The sequence below is a fragment of the Gossypium arboreum genome, chromosome 11 (genome assembly GCF_025698485.1).
Source record: "Gossypium arboreum isolate Shixiya-1 chromosome 11, ASM2569848v2, whole genome shotgun sequence".
Taxonomy (NCBI): domain Eukaryota; kingdom Viridiplantae; phylum Streptophyta; class Magnoliopsida; order Malvales; family Malvaceae; genus Gossypium; species Gossypium arboreum.
In genome coordinates this window covers 7291399-7312777 of record NC_069080.1, presented here as the reverse complement: position 1 = coordinate 7312777, position 21379 = coordinate 7291399, and the positions used below count along the sequence as shown (strand labels likewise).

General features: G+C 35.2%; 2 protein-coding genes across 2 annotated transcripts; one reads left to right on the top strand and one right to left on the bottom strand.

Annotated features, from left to right (window-relative positions):
• Positions 1 to 463: 463 nt before the first annotated feature.
• On the bottom strand, positions 464 to 2319 carry LOC108460005 (cell number regulator 6-like). The gene is made up of 5 exons (XM_017759391.2): positions 2021 to 2319; positions 1759 to 1868; positions 1396 to 1510; positions 1036 to 1301; positions 464 to 940 (listed from the first exon to the last, which is right to left on the bottom strand). The coding sequence occupies exons 2-5, from the start codon at positions 1864 to 1866 to the stop codon at positions 692 to 694; spliced, it is 738 nt and encodes a 245-aa protein (XP_017614880.1). The 5' UTR covers positions 1867 to 1868; positions 2021 to 2319; the 3' UTR covers positions 464 to 691.
• Positions 2320 to 5305: 2986 nt separating this feature from the next.
• LOC108459636 (uncharacterized) lies at positions 5306 to 6838 on the top strand. Its single transcript, XM_017759036.2, has 4 exons — positions 5306 to 5746; positions 5880 to 6027; positions 6123 to 6219; positions 6310 to 6838. Exons 1-4 carry the CDS (start codon positions 5451 to 5453, stop codon positions 6573 to 6575), a joined length of 807 nt encoding a protein of 268 aa, XP_017614525.1. The 5' UTR covers positions 5306 to 5450; the 3' UTR covers positions 6576 to 6838.
• The last annotated feature ends 14541 nt before the right edge of the window (positions 6839 to 21379 follow it).

Here is a 21379-nt window from a genome sequence, read left to right as displayed (position 1 = left end):
GCTGGACAAGGCAAAACGTTTAAGCCGAGAATTTTGTGATAAGACTCAAGCTACAAATGTGAAATAATAGGGGAAAGAAGAAGATATGGCAACATGTTTATTGGCAGCGCCCTGAATCGGGATGGCTCAAAGTGAACACAGATGGTGCTAGGCAACTTGATAATGGTTTTGCAGCAGCTGGAGGATGGGTCACAGATGAAAATGGTGTCTGGCACTCAGGATTTGCAAGAAATATAGGGATATGTAGTATTGTCGAGGTTGGATTATGAGGTATCCATGATGGATTGATATTAGAAAGTAAGAAGATGACAAGAAGAGTGATATCTTTGTAACAGACAGCTTGGCAGCATTAGACTTTATTCGTGGAAAGGGTGAGATGGATTACGACATTACTGTACTACGAAACGTCAAAAGAATAATTGTTAATAATTGAGAAATTGATCTCAATAAAGAAATCGACTAGTGAATAGTATGGCAGCTATAACTTTTAATTTGAACCCGGGTTTTACCGTCTTCCCACAGCCACCTAATATAGTGCCTAGAGTGATTGTAGTTTAAATACGGGTAGTTTTCTACCTTTACCAAAAAAAAGAATTGCTGCAACGATAATAAAAGACATAAATGAGTTCCTTCCTACTAGTTTTTTTCTTTTAATGATAAAAAAAAAATATTGATAAGAAAGAAATCAATCCTATATTGGTGTTTTCTCCAATTTTGGTTGTTCATCATTTCCGTCAGGTACCGTAGATGGAGGTAAGGCTGGTGCAGGCTCCTCCTGTTTCTGCCCATCAGAGGTCATTACTTGAACCGGCGGTGGCTTAAGAAGGGTCATTTGCATATCGACGTTATCAGATAAATGGTTCTTCAATTCCCTGTGCTCTTGACACAAGGCACACCAATGCAAGCAGCAGTGGACCAAGCAGGGATGACATGGCGAATTCTGCAGTTAAAACACAGACCACAACTTAGCAAATCACCTAACACCCATAGCTTCTTATGGGCGTATAGATTCTAGAATGGGGGGGCGGCGTATACCTTGAGATGATATTTCTTCTGCAGGGATTGTCGAAACAACCCATTGTAGATGCCGCACAACCACCAAGCAAAAACCAGGGTCTCACCAATGAGAAATGATGTTTGAGGGTCAATGCCGTGGAAGAATAAGGTGGTTGCTGCAATCACCATCCCGCCTTCTACACATAAAGCATGACAAAAGCATGCATCATTCCTTGTTATATCGTCTCTCAAGGTTTCAACATTTTGCCCGAACAACAAACATGGACAAAACAGACCCGTCACGCCTGCAATAATCATCCAACAATTGCAGCACTGTGAAACCATAAGGAATGATAGTAACTATATGAAAACAAAAAGATAGATTAATTGGACTCTTACAGCTCTCAGTATCTTCAAAACAGCCGAAAACTCCAGTTGTCCAGTCTTCATCAGCAGGTGGCTCATAGCTTTCAGGTAGAGGTTGCCCACATTCAAGGCATCTATGTACAACTAACTGTATATATATAAAATAAAAATTATCAAGCTTTGGCTTCCCACCATGCCATACCACTTCAAATAGCCAAAAACAAAAAAAGAACTTGATTTGTTCAAACCATACTCAGACCTAGATCTAAAAAAATGAACTAAAAGAAATGGGTTATCGTTACAAACACCAAATCCGAGATTATATCAACAGAAACTCATTATAATAAAAAGGAAAATGATTATTAAATAACAATGGAATGGAAATTCTATACCAACCTGAGGAACTTGAACGGGTTGATTGAGTTCTCCAGGGGTGATCTCTTCAAGAGGCTCTTTTTCCTTTGTAAGCCTTACGTAATGTGATGGTCCCTTGCTTTCATCCATCTCTAATCAAAACATTACAAAACAAAAACCAAAACACCGAATCATCAGATACATTTAAACTTCCTGCATGTGTTTTAACAATGTAAGAGGGAAAAAACACAGAGAAGGTTGAAAGAAATTCTTAAGCAAAAAACAAAAATGAATAACGAATAACCAGCTCCGAATCTGGAAATGTTTCCTTCTTGGCCTTGTATACGAATCAGTCAGTCTTTCCATTTTTTTTACTGTGATTTTCCATTGCCTTTTCCTACGGAGAGGGACGACGCTAACTTTGTTTTATGGGGAACAAGTGTTGGAAACAAAAGGCTTATTAATAAAGAGCAATTTGTTTCATAATATTCATTTCGAAGTTACATAATCCATTGACGTCCTTGAGAACCGAGAAGCCCCAAGGAGGGTTATTACTTATTATATAGTCGAAATTGTTAGAAAAATAACCCCCCCAAAAAAAAAAGTTCCAAGTTGGGAAGCAGAAGGTGAAGATTTAATGAGATACAGAGCCGTAATTTAATTCTTAATATAAAATATAATTGTGTGTTTATTTACAATGCATAATAGTAATTTAAAAATAATAAAATTTAAAATTTAAATTTGTATCTACAAAGATAAAATATTGTCAATATTTATAAAGATTATATTTTATTTTGTTGACTTGGTCTGTGTTTTTCATATTTTTAGTGTTCATTTAGTTATATACGTGGATGGTGAGATTGATTTCAATGTACTTTAAAAATAATATGATAGTGAAATTAAATATTGTAGCAGTGAGATTAAAATGCATAAAATAATTATTTTTTTTGTTAATTTTATGAACATTGTATTATTGAATACTTTCTTAAACAAACCTATTATATACAATGATTAAAATTTAAGCTCTATTATTTATTTAAAGTTTTTTTTCAAGTATTAACAATAACTTTTAGAATAATTAATATTTTTTTTCTCATAATTTGGAAATTGAATGGTGGTGAAAAGTACAGGGGTTAAAGATTTTCTCATTTTGTGAGAAAAGGATGTAGATGCAATTTTATAATTTTAGTTGATATTTGTAGACATAATGAATGCATTAAAATCCCTAAGCTAGTGAGGCATAAATTTTAGGGGAAAATAAGGTAATTAAGGATGAAACTTATTGAAATTTGATTGGTTGGTGAAAAATAATGATGAAATTGAAATAAAAAAATGTAAAATTTTCTATATATTATTTTAACATGGGACGATAACAAACAGCAACGAGGAGAAGAAGGAAGGTGAAAGAAAGCATAGGAAAATGAAAAAAATAGATAAGTACTTAACTGAATACAAGTTAATTTTTTTAATTTGAATATTTGAGTATTTAAATTTTAATATGAAATTATTAAATAAGATATAATTATGATTATTGAATATGTATATTGAATTTAGTAGTGAATATGTAATTAAAGGTATGTTAGCAATATAATAAATGATAAAGTAATAATTTAGCGATTAGTGAATTTTATAAAACTAAGGATGAAAGTATAAGGAGTGAAAAATTATTTATTTGTCAATGATTGATAAATGAATAGATGTAGAATAGTGAAATTACTATAGAAAGGGCTAAATTGTAAAGTGTGTAAAATTTGATATATGAAATGAATATTGTGATTAAAGGTTTACATGAAGTGACTAATGATATTCAAATGTTATAAAAATAAATATTAGATTTTCATGAATTTGGGGATAAAATTGTAAAATATTCAAAAATTACTATGTGTTTTAAAATAGTGAAATAAAATATTAGGTGGAGTATTATAAGAAAACAAAGTACTTAATGATAGTGAATTGAAATGTAATGTGCTAAGTTTGTGAATACAACGTTATGTTTTACTTTTATGAATTGTGAATAAAGTGAACATACATGTGAAATAAAAATATAACGAATGTATTTATATGATTCAAAGTGAATGCATAAAAGCGATACAAAATGATATATGTGTGATATATCAAATATGTTATATGAAAGTGATTTAAGAAAAGACTTGATATGTGAATGTAAAAGTTGATTAGTGACTATATGTGTTAAAGTAAAAGCTATAAGTTATAAAGTTAATTTAAATGATTTTATATTTTAGAAAATGAATTAAAAGTTTAAGTATATTAGTGAAAGAAACTGTGAATAAATGTTATTAAAAACTTATAAATTATATATATATATATGATAAGATTGAATTTAGTTAAGCACTTATTAAAGTATTTATGTAGACTAACACATTTAAACGCGTAGGTAAAAAAAATAGATAGAAGATACGAAGAGTACTTCTTCATGGGGATCGCATTGACTCTCAAATTTTCAAGACTCTTTTGGGATATGATTTTGGACTTAAAAATGATATGTACTGTGTTATGTTTAAATTGTACTTAAATGACATTATTGGAAATTACATGGTGTTTGATAATGAAAAAGTAAATATAATAATTTGAATGTTAACCTAATGCATTTTAAGTGTTAGTAATTGAAATTTAAGTAATTTAATGCCAAATGTGACATTCGTTGCTCGAGTTATCGATTTACCTTGGGAAATGGGTGTTACAAAGAAATGGAGATATAAGGAGGTGAGCATTATGATAAAATTTGAGAAAGAAAAGGGGACAATGTCATGTGTCTTCCTATTTCTAGTGTTTGAATCATTTTGAGCTATCATATATTCTGAATTCAAACTGTTTTAATCTTACAACCTTATAAATTTAGAAGACCTATATATACTATAATGTGATTACAGTATATATTACTAAATATGACAACTAAATAAATTACGATATAATTACATTTTATCAACTAATCAAATCTAAAAAATTCGAATTCATTATATTAAAAGGGGGGGGGGAGATCAGGCATGTGACACGGGAGGCAAACAGAGATGCTGACTTTGGAGCGAGGCACTTCAAAGAGGGCCCCCGTATGAACTGCAGATACTAGAAGATTCACTTGCTAGAAGCTGGAGTTTGCTAATGGCAGATGTGGGAGCTGGCTGAATAATCAACACAAGTCTTAGATAAGGGCGTTTAGGACTTCTCCTTATTGAACAAAAAAAAAAAATCTTAAAAAAGTTAGAAAATTGAATTATGGTGATTTGTCTGTGTTTCCTTTTCGAAATCACAAACTATTTACATTATTTTTTTCTTTTCAAAGGAAAGAAGATATATATTACATTTGAAGTAAATCGAAATAGTTTTTGTTTTTAGAATCAGTCTGAAATTTATATAGAATTTTTATTTGATATATAATGGCCGTTAATTTATTTTAATTGTAGGAATAAAATTTTGATTTTAGTTTAATTTTAGATACTATTCTAAATTTACTCATTGCATGTATAAATTTTATTCAAAATAATATATACATGTACAAAATTCAAGTAACATTAAGATTTCGTATGTATAATTATATAAAATATGTATCACAATTACATATGAAATTTTAAAATTATCTGCAAGAATATAATCTCAGTCAAACCAAAGGAAGGGATAAAATCTTGAACTTACTATAGGGTGCCCTGCAAAAGCTAGGCTTTGGCTTATCCAAACAAAACCAGACTTTTGATTACAGAAAACTAGCTAGCAGAACTATGGGAGGAGGAACCATGCACATCGACTTTCCAAAGATTCAGTTCAATTCTTCTTCCACTACTCTCTCTGCTGTTTCTTCTTCCTCTTCACATAACCTTAACCTTTCAGTCCCATCCAATTATGCTTCTCCACTTAGACCTTCTTCCTCTTCTTCCTGTCAAAATGAAATTTGCAAAAAACTAGAAGCTGTAGATGGAAATGAAAATAAAATAGGAACTGGGTCCTTCAATAATTTTATTTTGGGACCAGTTCCATCCAAACCAGAAGTTGAAAATGCTTTGGCTGCTCTCCACAGGTGAGTGGGATTTCTCACTTTCTGCTTGCTGTGTTGATTTTGGTAGTTTTGCATCTCTTATATGAGAAATTTATGCTCATCACTTATTCCCTTGGAGCGCTTCATCCAATTTCGCTTTTGTTTTGTGGACCAGTTACATACATGGGATTTCTTCATCTACACCAGAATTTAAATGGTTGAAGCCTCTTTTGGACAGCTGTCACTCGAGAGGGTTGCTATGTCAAGGTCTTGGTAGAGTTTACGATGGCTTAACTTTGCTCCTCACTGAGCCATCTGTCAAGGTGCTTTGCCTATATTTGTTTTACCAGATATTGTTCCTCAAGTTCTTCTGACCATGGTTTTTTTTTTTTGCCAAATTGAATCGATGTGCACGTAGAGGCTGGTCGTTTCAATATCATCTGATAAAGCTGTTTGGGATGCTATAAAGAACAACGAGTTGGTTCGGAAGCTCCTTGACTTGCCTCTCCCTGCAGGTCTGTTCCTGATAGCAATATCATATTATGAATGCTCTTTTTATTTTGTATGATTCGACACTCCCTTCCCTGGTGTTATGTTTCTTACAGTTGAAAATGGAAGGCCTGGGAATTCTAGCGGTGAAGCAGAGCCAGACAATGACATCTTGCAGTGGATATTGGACTTTGCAAAAGCTAAAGTCACAGAGCTCGTATTGAAATTCCAATCACTTCTGAATGAGGTGTTCCGAAGTGGTAAGAGAGAAAAACCTAATGAAGAAACCAGAGGTCAGTTGGAGGAAGAAATCAGATCTTCCTTGATTCTCTCAATTGTAATACTGTTGATCGTGATTGTAGCTCGGGTTCAAACAGTTTGATCAAACACCCAACTTAAATCCTGTTTCATACAAGGTAACCATGAAAACCAAGAGGGAAGTTCAAGTGCTCGGAGGGAGTGCATCGGTTTCTGCATTCTTCTTCTTAGGATCCAAAATGATAATGTAACATCTCTCTGTATTCAAACTGTATACCCTAAAAGTGTAACAATATCAAAGTATGTACTAAGTAAATGAGCCTTCAATATTTGCCTTGAACCTGAAGAAGTTGATGCATAAATGTATGCGTTCTTGTTGCCAGAGAAGTTTGGGTTGATAATGGGAAAATCAACGTTGGCAGTATAATACACTTGTGGAAACCATTTTTTTGAAAACGGGAAATCAACTTTTGAAAACGGGAAATCAACTTTTGAAAACGTTGGGAGTCGCCACCAATCGTTTTTAATAGGATGTAATTGAATCACCTCAAAACACGGTCATTTTTAATAAATAAATAAATTTTTCAAAACGAAGATTTTGGTCTGCGAAAATAGAAAACCGGTTCGGGAGTCAGTTACGTACGAGGAAAGATTAGCACCCTCGACACGCTCAAAATTGGTACTTGATTGATTATTTAGTGTCTTAATGTCGAAAATTAAAGATTTGGACAGAGTTCAAAATGCGATCCTCCTTTTATTGGCTTTTAAAACATTTAGGTAAGTCAAATGTGTATTAAAGACCATCTCACCTCAAGGTAAAACATTACATCCAGTACGTTATGACACAACATTTTTTACCCTCAATTGTGAGCTTACCTTTAAAACGTGCGTTTTAGCTTTAAGAGGATATTCGAATATTCAAAACAAACAAAGAAAGTGAAACACAGTACTTTAGGGCACGATTCTTCGAATTCTTTAAATACTGAACATTGCCTTTATTTTGAAAATTTTTTAGAGTGAATTGGTAAGAGGATATTCGAATATTCAAGACAAACAAAGAAAGCGAAGTACGTTACGGCACGATTCTTCGAATTCTTTAAATATTGAACATTGCCTTTATTTTGAAAAATTTTGAGAGAAGATCAATGGATAAATGAATTAAGGACATAGATTTTTTTTTAAAAAATGATGATAATAGACAACATGAAAATAATAATATGAGAATAATACTAACCATATATAAATAATAAAAATAATAATAATAGTAATTGATAGAAATAATTAATAAAACAACAGTAATAATAAATACAATAATGTAATAAACATCGTGCTAATAGTATTAATAATAATATTAAAAACATGATGATAATAACAAAAAATACGTTGACGATAACATTAAATATGGGGATAATAGTAAAAAAAATAAAAATTGGAATATCAATGTTAAATTAGTAATAGTGAGAAATAGTAAATAATAATAATTTGATATAAAAATGGTAACCGATAATAAATAATGGTATAAAAAATAATATAATAAGTCTATGTATAATAGAAATTTATATTTAAAATAATTAACTTCGCTTAAGAATATATATATATTTACATAATAAATATATAATAATAAATAAATAATATAATAATATGAAACATAACTCAAATTAATTAAATTAATAGAAAATAATAAAAATATAAAAATAATGAGAATAAAGCTCAAATAATTAATTTAACAAAAAATAACAAAAATAAAAAGGGTTAAATTGAATTAAAATGAAAACTTTGGGGCCAAATCGAAAGGAAATAAAATCGAGGTAAACTCCTGTCTTTTCCCTTCTTTCGTTTGTGTAAAGAAAAAATGTGAACGCCAAAGTAAATAAAATTGACTAATATAAAAAGTTACCTTAAAAATCTGATTTGTATTCTCTTTGATTTCGTATGTGTATTCTCCAAAAAAAATTCCCCCTTTTAGAAATAGTTTTTTCCATGGCTTTTATAGCCAAATTTTACAACTTATAACAAGTAGGGTGATGGAGTTAGTGAGGGTGATGGAGGTAGTGGATGGTTTAGTAGGGTGTGGGGGTGATGGAGGTAGTGAATGGTTTAGTAGGGTGATGGAGTTAGTGGTCGGTTTAGTGGGGTGTTTAATTTGGGTTGGTTTGATTGGGCCCGGGCAGAAATTGGGCTTAACAACTGCCCCTCTTTCCTCGTTGTCATGTAATGGGAACAAAGCAAAGATTACAAAGGCCAATTTTGCCCGGTCCTGTCAGATCTTGGCTTCTTAGTGTAACCTTATCGCAACCCACGGTATCCTATTGCTTCTAAATGAAGATACGATTTGTTGGAACTTTATCTGATCCGCTCTTGCTCAACGAAAATAAGATCTGTAATTTTAGCCTGTTACCCTACTGCTTAGGGGGTTAAGGCGAGTCTTCGACCTGCTCCACCACTGCTCGGAGAGTTAGGATCTGTAAATTTTAGCCTGTTACCCTACTGCTTAGGAAGCTAAGGCGAGTTATTGACTTGCTCCACCACTGCTTGGCGAGCCTAAGTCTGTAAACTTTAGCTTGTTACCCTACTACTTAGGGGGTTAAGGCGAGTCTTCGACCTACTCCACCAGCTCGGCAAGCCCAGATTTGTAAATTTTAGCCTGTTACCCTACTGCTTAGGGGGTTAAGGCATGTATCTTTGATCTGCTCCGCCACTGCTCAGCGAGCCCAAGTCTGTAAACTTTAGCCTGTTACTCTACTGCTTAGAAGGTTAAGGCGAGTCTTCGACCTGCTCCGCCACTGCTAGGCGAGCCCAAATCTGTAAATTTTAGCCTGTTACCCTACTGCTTAGGGGGTTAAGGCATGTATCTTTGATCTGCTCCGCCACTGCTCGACGAGCCCAGATCTGTAAATTTTAGCCTGTTACCTTACTGCTTAGGGGGTTAAGGCGTGTATCTTTTATCTGTTCCACTATTTCTTAGGGAGATAAGATCTATAATCTTTAACTTGTGACCCTATTGCTTAAGGAGTTAAAGCGTGTATCTTTGATCTGCTCCACTACAGCTTAAGGAGACAAGATCTGTAGTTTTTAGCCTGTTACCCTACTGTTTAGGGGGTTAAGACTGGTGGTTTGAATCTGCTCTATTGCCGATACATGGAGATAAGATCCACTGAAATTTGATCTGTTCCACTCCTGCCAGTGGGATGAGATCTACTATATTTAGCCTGTTCTACTCCTGCTCAGTGGGATAACGCTGGTGGTTTGAATCTGCTCCATTGCCGATATATGGAGATAAGATTCGTCAAAATTTGATCTGCTCCACTCCTGCTCAGCAAAGATAAGATCTAGAGTTTAGTCTGCTCCACTCCTGCTCAGTGAAGATAAGGCTGGTGGCTGAAATCTGCTCTATTGCCGATACATGGAAACAAGATCCGCTGAAATTTGATCTGCTCCACTCCTGTCAGTGGGATGAGATCTGCTATATTTAGCCTGTTCCACTCCTACTCAGTGGGATAAGGCTTGTGGCTGAAATCTGCTCCATTGCCTAAATGGAGATAAGATTCACCAAAATTTGATCTGCTCCGCTCCTGCTCAGCGAAGATAAGATCTGTCGAAATTTGATCTGTTCCACTCTAGCCAGTGGGATAAGATCTGCTATATTTAGCCTGCTTCACTCTTGCTCAGTGAAGATAAGGCTGGTGGCTGAAATCTGCTCCATTGCCGATACATGGAGGTAAGATTCGCCAAAATTTGATCTGCTCTGCTCCTGATCAGCGAATATAAGATCTGTCGAAATTTGATATATTCCACTCCTGCCAGTAGGATGAGATCTGTTATATTTAGCCTATTCCACTCCTGCTCAGTGGGATAAGGCTTGCAGAAATCTGTAATTTTAATCAATCTTACTACACTGTCCACTGGGGAATCCATCTGTAGAAGTGATTTCCTGTGGTTTATGCTTATGCTAAATGATTAGGATGCTATGATCAACATGAATCAAATGCCCCTAACTAAATGTATTATGAATGACATTTGTACGAATGCAGAATGTCATGAAAATAATCCCATTTTAAGGCTTGGGCTACCATAACTCGCTGTCTGTTAAGGCTATCGCTTCACTGACATGAGTTTTTCTTGTTCAGCTGCTACTTTCCGACAGAAAACTCATAGAAACAATCTATTTTCTTCAACTGGTTTGCCCCACTATAATTTCAAGGTCCAGTCCACTGTACTTCATGGGATATAAGGCTTGCATCATCTTCAAACTCTCCTACTGCAACTCGGGGGAATATAATCTAATTCTTCTTCAATTCATTCCTCCGTAATTTTAAGGGTACAAGATTTGACTCTTCTTCCATTAATTTGGTCTACTACACCATTCATTGGGTATCATGACCAGATGTACATGCTTGATATTTGCATGGATGCAAAATACCATCTTTCTCTCGAGAATGATCCCTTTTTAAAGCTTGGGTTGACATTGCTTGCTATTCGTCAAGATTATACCTTTGATGTAATATTTGTCTCTGATATATTTGACAGAAAATCTTAAGGGGTAGTCTCTCAGACAATTCCAACCCTTAGGTTCGGTAAATTCTAAACAACAGTCATGTTTCAGGTTCCCGTATTATTTAGAAACTTCTAGAGTCATAAGCAGAATCTCCTTTGTAGAAATATTTTAATCTATATTTCAATTCAAAATGCTTGAAAGAGATCATGGTAAGAGATAAGAATGAAATTAATTAAGAGCATAGCTCGCAACAATTAAAGTAATCGGAGATATCCAAGGTAATAAAATAAAAATGATTGGGGCGTATATCGAAAAGAATAAGGTAACAAGGGATAGTAAACATGGGTAAGATAGAAAATTAAGTGCCCCAGATATCGCAGCCTGAGCTTCTCTGTACAAACTTCTTGATGACCATTTGAGCTCAATATGTGTTTAGGTGATCTGAAGTACTTTGTCAATGCCCCAAGATGTAGCATACTTCCTCATTGTTAACTCAGGCATAGTAAGACTACTGTATGCCCCACTTTCGATCCAAATTTGAGTCACCCTTTTCGGGTTTTCAACTCAAATCCCCTTTGGTCTCAAAGCGCTCTTTGCGGGTTTTCGCCTTGGCCTCTCCTTTGCTTTTATTTTCTTTCTCTTTTTTGTTTTTCTCTTCTTTTTCTTTTTCCTTTTCCTTTTTTCTCTTTCCTTTTTTTCTTCTTTTTTTTTTAAGTGAAGTATTCTTCGATTAAATCCAAGTTCACAAGGTCAGGCAAGTTCTTTCCATTTATCTTAATCAACATCGATGCCCCCACTAAGGATAAGGTCATTCCCAATTTGACATCCATTTTCACTGAGATCCTTTTGTATGGGAAGGATTCTTCTCAAAACTAAGTTTCCTTGATGAAATTTTCTGGAATGATCTTTCTGTCATCACTTCGTATCATTTGACCGTAACGGATAATTTTCGACCTTCTTTTTCAATCAGGTTCACTTGATCATCAGAATTGGATTTACTCAACTCTAACGAAACTTGTGGAGAAAAGACCTTGCCAAAATTGCAATCATTCCATAAATTAATGAAAAACGTTGCCCCGGTAGAGGTTCTGATAGAGGCTCCCATGATCCTTTTTTTTTTTTGCACCATTCATTTTCGGGCGATATGGTATTTAATATTGAACAGCCCGGATGCTTCAGATATCGTATTGCTATTTAAATTTAGTACATCGTCAGATATATCGGTACTCCATACTAACATAGAAAATGCTGGCTATTGACCTCGTATCATTGACATATGAGGCAGCTTTTATCCACTTGACAACATAATTGACAACCACAAAAAGAAGCGATACTCGTCAGAGGCTTTTGGCGAAATCAGCCTGACGGCACACATGCCCCATATAGAAGAAAATTATGGGTTTCACTGATTCTTTGCGACATGAGGTTTGCTTTTCATCTTGTTTATCGTCATCAACAGATCAGGAGATAAGCTACAATCTTAGTCATCTTCAAAGTCTTGAGGTCTCACTAAACACATATCTCGCTTAAAAGGAGATTCTAAGTTAGTAACAGTGTCACTCATATCATTGATATCTGGAGACCTATTATAAGAATGAAAGAAAATTTGAAGAACAAAAGAAACCAAGAATATTTACTCGTGTGGTATGATCATGAATGAAATGGTAAAGAACAAATGTTTGAAATAAGAAACAAAAGAATGTATTTCATTGAAATAAAGACGCTAGACATAAGCCTATTTCACAAAAGGATTCTTATTGCCTCTAGGCTTAAAGCAACAAGTGTGTTTTGAATATGACTCTAGATTAGCCCTAAAAAATACAGGGATCTCTTCCACCGTCCCATCGTTTAAAACACTCCCAAGTATGCAAAGGTGAATACCTGTCAAATTCTTTTCTCCGCATCATTGATTATTACGTTTACCCCCTCATCAGTATGGTTGGGTAATAAATTTTCTACGCCAGACCTGTTGTCTAACTTCACAATACCCATTTCAACGAGCCTTTCGACTAACATCTTAAAAGGGATGCAATTTTCTATCGACTGCCCCGTGATTCTCGCGTGGTATTCGCATTAGGCGTTATCATTGTACCACTTAGAATATGGAGGTTGCATGAGTTTTGAGTAGAACGGTGCTACAACATGTGCATCAAATAATCTTTTGTATAGCTCCTTATATGTCACTGGATAGGGGTAAATTGTATCATCTCCGTATTTCTCTTTATGTTGGGCTCCTGCCTTGGTGAAGCTTGTTGGCTTGTGACTACCGTTCTCGATTAATTAACTGTGACAAGTTTTGAATAGCCTGAGCTCACATTGCTTACCTCGCTTTCTTTTTTCTTTAGGGCTGATCCTCTCGTGCTTTCCCCCATTTCTATCTTCCCGCACCTTATTGCATTTTCTATTATTTCACCAGACATCACTATGTCTACGAAACTCTTAGTCACTCTCCCCAACATATGATTAATGAAAGGTGCCTTCAAGGTATTAATAAACAGCATAGTTGTTTCTTTTTCCAGCAGTGGTGGTTGGACTTGCGTAACGACTTCCCTCTACCTCTGGGCGTATTTCCTGAAGCTTTCACCCGACCTTTTCTCCATGTTCTGTAATGTAATCCTGTCAAGCGTTATATCGTTCACATGGCCATACTGTTTCATGAAGGCCTGCGCCAAATCCTTCTATGATTTGACCTGAGCACGGCTCAACTGATTGTACCATTTGGCTGCGGCCCCAGTCAAACTATCTTGAAAACAGTGAATCAACAATTGGTCATTGTTGACATATCCCGTCATTCTCTGATAGAACATTGTAATGTGAGCCTCAGGGCAGTTGGTTCCATTATATCTTTCAAATTCTGGCATCTTGAACTTCAGAGGAAGTATTAAGTCCGGGACCAAACTAAGTTCCTTTACGTCAACTCCGTAATAATGATCAGCACTTTTTAGTTCCTTAAACTTCTCCTCTATCCATTTGCACCGATCTTCGAGCTACTTTGGGAACTCTGCCCTTACTTTTTTCCCTTCAACCTCATCGAAATCAGGGATCGTGGGATTTGCCATATTGTCTTCAGGGTTAGAGCACGAGCCCGTTGAAAAGTTTATCGGTGTCGAAGTCTTGAAGATCTGAGAGGTTTAACATTAATGACACCTTTGGTGGTCGTGTTTGAATATTTATCGGGCAAAGCTTGTAGGACAAGCGAGTCATCGTTGTCATTCTCGAGATCACCCATAGGCCCTTTCCTTTGTCGACCCTCCTTCAAGAAATTGTGTCACCGGCTCATCATGTTGTTCTGTGACTCAAAGATGTTTTTCGGGACTCAAGATTTGATCCCTCATCTCCTGCTAGATCTTAGCCAGTTGTTCTTGCATCTGAGCTTGCAGTTGCTCCTGTATCTCCTTTTGCATTTGTTCTAATTTCTCTAACCTCTGATCCATATCCCTTGTTTTCCTCCGTGTATAGTAACGATGTTCCAGGGTAACTAGATAAATTATCACTAATTAATAGGGTTCTTTTGTGCAACTTAATGTTTATGATGCTATGCAATACAAATACATGATATGAATAAAAAAAGGAGACATCGATTTGAATTCAATTCCATTTAGAAAACTTACTGAAAAACAAAATCTTTTACATAAAATGAATTACATATACGGTCTTGCCCTAACACCCAAAGCTTTTACTTTCCTAAGAAGGCAGGCTAACTCTCGCCCCCGATCTGACTCTAACTCATATTTGACTCTTAGCACATCTGCTTGGACCGCCAAAGTCTATAAATGATCAGCCACCTCTCGTATCTGAGTTATAGCTTCGCCCATGAGGTAGTCCCTATCTTGGACCTGATCCTGAGATCAGTGAAGTTGCTCCTCTAGTTGCTCATTATTTGCTTCCAATAATTCAATCTGATTCTCACAGTTCTGAAGTGTTGTCTCAAGTTCTTCTACTTTCCCCTTCAAATTCTCGATCTTACTTAGGCTAGCCCTTAATTCAATCACTGAGTTACGACTCTGATGTTGCTGTAGTGCCATTTCTAACTCTGCCATCCGAGTTCTTAACATTTGTTTTTCATTCTGGCTATCATCCAAACTCTTTTTACAAGTGACTTCTCAAGCTTGAGCATCATGGAACTTTTTCTCCCACCAATCAGCCCTAGGCTTTTCCTCTTGGATTTTTTGCCTCCACTGTTCAGACGTTTTACATAAGCCAGCATTTCTCATTGACTTGTACAGCTGCTTGTAATCAGTTTTCAGACTATCCAGGTCCTCCTCAACCTCTCCCTTTCTCTTCTTCAAATTCTCAGCCTCAAATTTTTGAACATCAACATCCAGCTTTAAGTACACTTTTTCCTCCTCCAACTGCTCTATTTTCCTTTCTAACTCCGAGGTTTTCTTTTCAAAGTCTTGCTTTATGATTTCCAATTCGGAGGGGACCACTCGCAGATATTCCTCTATCGGTCGAGCTTCTTCTAAATTTGGCCTCAGGATATTGTCGTTAACCCTTCTACTCCACAATTCATTATATTTAGGAGTCACCATTGGATTCACAACAACTCCCTTTATCCGACAGGTTTGGTTCCAGGCATTATAAATCTCGCGGCTCTTTTTCTTGGAGTCTTTCTCCCCATACGAGAACCCACTCTGAGTTAGCTCATGCGTCATCGGTATAAATTATTTCGATCTATATTGTCTCAATACAAGTAAAAGGGCGTATCCAATGGCTCCCCAAATCCCCAACAAAGGGACCTAATCATAACTCCCACATCGGTAGAGAATCTCATCGGAAACCAACCAAGGGGCTTGCCATTCGATATCATCCTCTTGGAGATTTTGAAGTATCGCCATCCATTTTTCCTCTGTTATGTCATCTCTTCTCGATATGGTCACTATCTCCTTCAAAGGTGAGTAATCTCCAAGAAAAGGTCTGTAAGAGGCCTTTTCTACCCTTCAAAAGTGGCTATGAAACCACACTAACAAGAGTTGTGCACACTCAATGAATCTGCCTTCACCTGCCCTTTGACATACACTCAAAGATCTAAAAGTCTCAGCCAAGATTGCAAGAACAGGAGTGACTCCCTTACCAAATCGGTCAAATAGATCAGCGACTGCTTCATCTACATGCCTTAAAGCCTTAGGGAAAATAACCAAACCATAAACGCTCAAGGCAAAGACATCAAATCTTTTCTTCATGTCAGGGTGTGTCAGGATCAGATCTCTCAAATTTTCCCAAGGGATGCATTTTCTATTACCTTTCTGTTAGACTCGAGCTGCAACCCACTGCTCACTCATCCTAGTGATGTTCATCAACCTCTTTACAAAGGTTGGGGTATTGACAGCTCTAGAATAAATCTTATCAACTTGAAACCTCAAACAACGAAGCAAAGCTGTATATTCTTCGACAGTAGGTGCTAGATCCACCTTTCCGAAAGTAAAACAACTGTAGGCGGAATTCCAAAATTGAGCCATGGCGCGGAACAAATACCTATCTACCTTAACATCGAGGAGATAAGGAATATCACCATAATTACAGTAGAGTAGCTGCTTCATCTCCTCATCCAGTGACTCCATAATTTTTTCAACTCCTGAAGATCATTCTGAACCACACTAATACGGGTAAAGTCCCATAACTCTGACGTGTATCCTTTGTCAAACTGTCACCTTTCTCTAACTGTGCATTTTCCGACCATCTTTGGACAAACGCGTTGTCTTTCACTTTATCAAGGAATTCGTTCTTCATGGAAAAACTTTCTATTAGTAACCGAACCGTATATTGATACCTCCTTTTATGATGAAAATGTTATGCAATCACTAGTAGAGAAAGAAGGAAAAACACCAGCCAGAATCATCACAAGAATAGAAATCAAAGCAATCAAGAAATTATCAAATGCCTATTCGGGCAACCACTAAGGCTAGGTGTAATTCTACCTATGGCGGGTTCCTACGGCTCACTATATGTGGTTTAGTTCTATTGTAAAGGTACCTGAACCAGCAGATTCCTCGACCCTCGCCCATTATAGGTTCATATGGATTAAGTTCGGTTCAAGGGAATACATTTCCTTATGCCCATGCGGAGGTGAAAACCTCACGAAGACATAAGTACGGATGTATTCCGGAAGCGATCCCCTATCCCATGCGGAGATGAAAACCTCACGAAAACATAGTTTCTCACTCCCACTTAAAATGTGTGACCACAACGGTCATGCGATATGATGCGAGAGTATATAAAGAAATTCAACGAAACAACAAACTCAACAAGAACACAGGAAATGCAAAACGAGGATCGTGTATTTTTAGAAAAATCAAATTTCTAACTTTTGACAAGAAGACAAAAAAAAATCAATTTACAGCTCGACTCTCTTATTGGTCCCCGGTGGAGTCGCCAAGCTGTCGAAACCATTTTTTTGAAAATGGGAAATCGACTTTTGAAAACGAAAAGTTGGGAGTCGCCACCAATCGTTTTTAATAGGGTGTGATTGAATCACCTTAAAACACGGTCGTTTTTAATAAATAAATAAATTTTTCAAAACGACGATTTTAGTCTACGAAAATAGAAACAGGAGTCAATTACGTACGAGGAAGGATTAGCACCCTCAACACGCCCAAAATTGGTACTTGATTGATTATTTAGTGTCTTAATGTCGAAAATTAAAGATTTGGATAGAGTTTAAAATGCGATCCTCCTTTTATTGGCTTTTAAAACATTTAGGTAAGTCAAATGTGTATTAAAGACCATCTCACCTCAAGGTAAAACATTACATCCAGTACGCAACATTTTTGACCCTCAATTGTGAGCTCGCCTTTAAAACGTGCGTTTTAGCCTTAAGAGGATATTCGAATATTCAAAACAAACAAAGAAAGTGAAACCCAGTACGTTAGGGCACGATTCTTCGAATTTTTTAAATACCGAACATTGCCTTTATTTTGAAAATTTTTGAGAGTGAACTGGTAAGAGGATATTCGAATATTCAAGACAAACAAAGAAAGCGAAACCCAGTACGTTAGGGCACGATTCTTCGAATTCTTTAAATGCCGAACATTGCCTTTATTTTGAAAAATTTTGAGAGAAGATCAATGGATAAATGAATTAAGGACATAGATTTTTTTTTAAAAATGATGATAATTGTAACACCCTTACCTGTATCCATTGCCAGAATAGGTACGAGGCATTACCGGAGTTTACTAAACATTTTTAGATAATTCTGATTCATTTATTATTCATATTTTGAAAATAATCATAACGTCTCTTTATTGGGCCCTCGAAGCCCCAAACATACATTAAAAACCAACCGGAATTAAATCGGGATCATAAAAAATTTCGCAAAATCTTAAATTTTATTTTCATCTAAGTACTTACCATTTCAATGCTTCTTATAATTAAACATGTTACCATTCAATAAATAGCTTGACCTTTGTCTAAGCGTCAAGCCATATCATTGTTAGTATACTTGCACATATTTCATATAAATTCAACATTGATATACTTATTTTCTCGACATGCCACACTTGAGTTTAATAATTGCCTTTACTTACATAATTTCCTTGTATCAACATATCAAAGATAATCATATATGTACATGTCATGAAACATATCATTCTCTTACCGTTTCTTCATAAGCATATATCATTCATTTAATTATATCAATATTTCATGCTCCATCATTTCCATATATTTTATGTATATTTATTCCGGTAATAGCTTATATCAAACTTAACATAAATTATATTCCATGTACTTATACTTATTTCGTTTATCTATCTTCATAATTATTTCATATAACCATTCGTCATCTGATACATATTACCTGAATATCAATTGTTCAACAGATGTCATAGCGTCTCCCATCCACGGTCTTATTTATCTTTGACATGATGCCATAATGTCTTTCAACTATGGTCCTACTCATTTTCTGTCATGTTGCCATGGTATCTTTCAACCATGGTCTTACACATTTCATATCAGGCTGCCATGGAATCTTTCAACCATGGTCTTACACATTTCATATCAGTCGCTATGGTATCTTTCAACCATGGTATTACACATTTCATATCGAGTTGCCATGGTGTCTTTCAACCATGGTCTTACACATTTCATATCAGTTGCCATGGTATCTTTCAACCATGGTCTTACACATTTCATATCAGTCGCCATGGTATCTTTCAACCATGATCTTACACATTTCATTTCGAGAGCACACTCATGAACCTCATCCTTACAGTGGGATTACCAGGTCAGGCTAAATCCTCAGAATATAAACTCATAGAGTATTGTCGGGATTACCGGTCCCAGGCTAAATCCTCAGACGACAATTACTCTAATGAGCTTGGATCTGAATTACCAGTCCAGGCTAAATTCAGACCCTAATTTGGATTACCCGTCCGGGCTAAATCCATTTTACACGTATTCTTCGGGAGGGCTATATCAGAATAGGATCACCCGTCCGGGCTAGATCCTTTTTACCGTCAATTCCTTTTCAGAGATCCGTCAAAATTTCCTTTCATTCAACCGGGATTTATTTTCAATTTATATCGAGTATTATCAATATTTCATCAAATATCATGAATTGAACATTCAAATCATATTTTCATCACATAACCACATATTTCAAGTATTTAAAATACAATTCAAGTTACACCAACTTACTTCATTGCTTGTTTGTGTTTATAATTTTTAATCCGATATATTTTCTTTTCCACGATCAAGTCTCATATTTGAGTCGTCCGGATCTTTATAAATAAATTTGATCATCATTTTCATTCATTTCATATTCTAATGCATTTAATTAATGCTCTAGACAAAATTACCATTTTGCCCATAAACTTTTAATTAATGACGATTTCATCCTTAGGGTCAGGAAAATAAAATTCTTGCAATTTAATCCTTATTTTCAGCTACTATTCTCATACATATTGATAACAGTCCATGAATTCTATAAAATATCATAATTTTCCATAATTTCAACACTTTTCAATTTAATCCCTAAAACATGTTTTCCCCCTATCTTGAACTAAATTAATAATTTTATTCAATTTTTTAATTTAAATAATAAAATAATCCATTTCATGCAATTTGGTCATTTCTAACATTTTTACAAAATTGCCCATAAAGTTTTACTTTTATTCAATTTAGTCCCTGAGCCTAAAATATGCAAATTAGCCATGCTTAGAGGTGATCATGGGCCGGGTCGGGCCGGGTTCGGGCCGGGCCCATACAAATTTTTAGGCCCGTCTACTAGGCCCAGGCCGGCCCGGCCCAAATAAAATTACTAAGCCGAGCCCCCATATTAATTTTTTATTTCATTAAATAAAAAATTAAAAATATAATAAATCAAATATATTTAAAAACATAAAACAAATATTAAAACAAATAAAATAATACTAAAACAATTCTTAAAACAATACACAAATTAATAATATAATAAAAATAGTTATATTAAAAATTAAAATAATTAAAATAAAATAAAATAATATATATTAATATATAATTAAGGCGGGCGGGCGGGCCAAAAAAAACTCTTACCGAGGCCTGCCCGCTTTCTAAACGGGCCTCGTTTTTTACCCAAGCCCATTTTTCGGGCCTATATTTTACCCAAACCCTCCCATTTTTCTAGGGGGCCTTTGGGCCGGGCCGGGCCACCCAGCCCATGATCAGCTCTAGCCATGCTAAATGAATATTCATATATGTTTTCCTCCTCCTCCTCTCCATTCCACATCCTTAATGTATATAACACACTTGTAAGTAACATTATCTATATATTTTTTTTATTTACTTTTATGAATATTCAAGTTGTCCATCTATGTCATAGTTTCTAAATTATTTATATCTTGATATATAGAGCTCCAAATTAAGATAAAAAAATTTTCCCTGAAACTAGACTCATATATGTTCTTTCCATAAAATTTTCAGAATTTTTAGTTTAGCCAATAAGTATAGTTTATTCTTTAAAGTTACCCATGTTCTGTTGTGTGACAGTTCTGACCCTTCTTTACTAAAAATTAATTATCTCCTCGTACATAATTTTAATGGTATTCACGTTTATTTCTATTGAAAATAGACTCATTCATGGTTCTAAACATATAAATTTAAGCCCCTAATTATTTCTATCCAATTTTTGATGATTTTCCAAAGTCAGAATTTGGGAACCCGAATTCATTCTGACCTTGTCTCACAAAATTCATTATATTTCATGATTTAAAAATCCATTACTTGCACCGTTTCTTCTATAAGAAACTAGACTCAATAAGATTTAATCTCCTACTTTATTCATCCTATAATTAGATTTCTACAATTTTTGGTGATTTTTCAAAGTTAGACTACTGCTACTGTCCATAACTATTTTAGTGCAAGATATTAATTACCATGTTATAACACCCTTATTTTCTTTTTCTACACCATTTCTCATCACTTTCTCTTATTTTCTCTTCACTAACATATCAAGAACA

Excerpts from the sequence above, each read along its gene's own strand:
- LOC108460005 (XM_017759391.2), bottom strand. The coding sequence starts at position 1,866 with ATGGATGAAAGCAAGGGACCATCACATTACGTAAGGCTTACAAAGGAA. Across the intron at positions 1,511-1,758 it reads AACCCGTTCAAGTTCCTCAG|TTAGTTGTACATAGATGCCT; the intron begins GTTGGTATAGAA and ends ATATATATACAG. Across the intron at positions 1,302-1,395 it reads TTTTGAAGATACTGAGAGCT|GCGTGACGGGTCTGTTTTGT; the intron begins GTAAGAGTCCAA and ends TGATTATTGCAG.
- LOC108459636 (XM_017759036.2), top strand. The coding sequence starts at position 5,451 with ATGGGAGGAGGAACCATGCACATCGACTTTCCAAAGATTCAGTTCAAT. Across the intron at positions 5,747-5,879 it reads GCTTTGGCTGCTCTCCACAG|TTACATACATGGGATTTCTT; the intron begins GTGAGTGGGATT and ends TTTGTGGACCAG. Across the intron at positions 6,220-6,309 it reads TGACTTGCCTCTCCCTGCAG|TTGAAAATGGAAGGCCTGGG; the intron begins GTCTGTTCCTGA and ends TGTTTCTTACAG.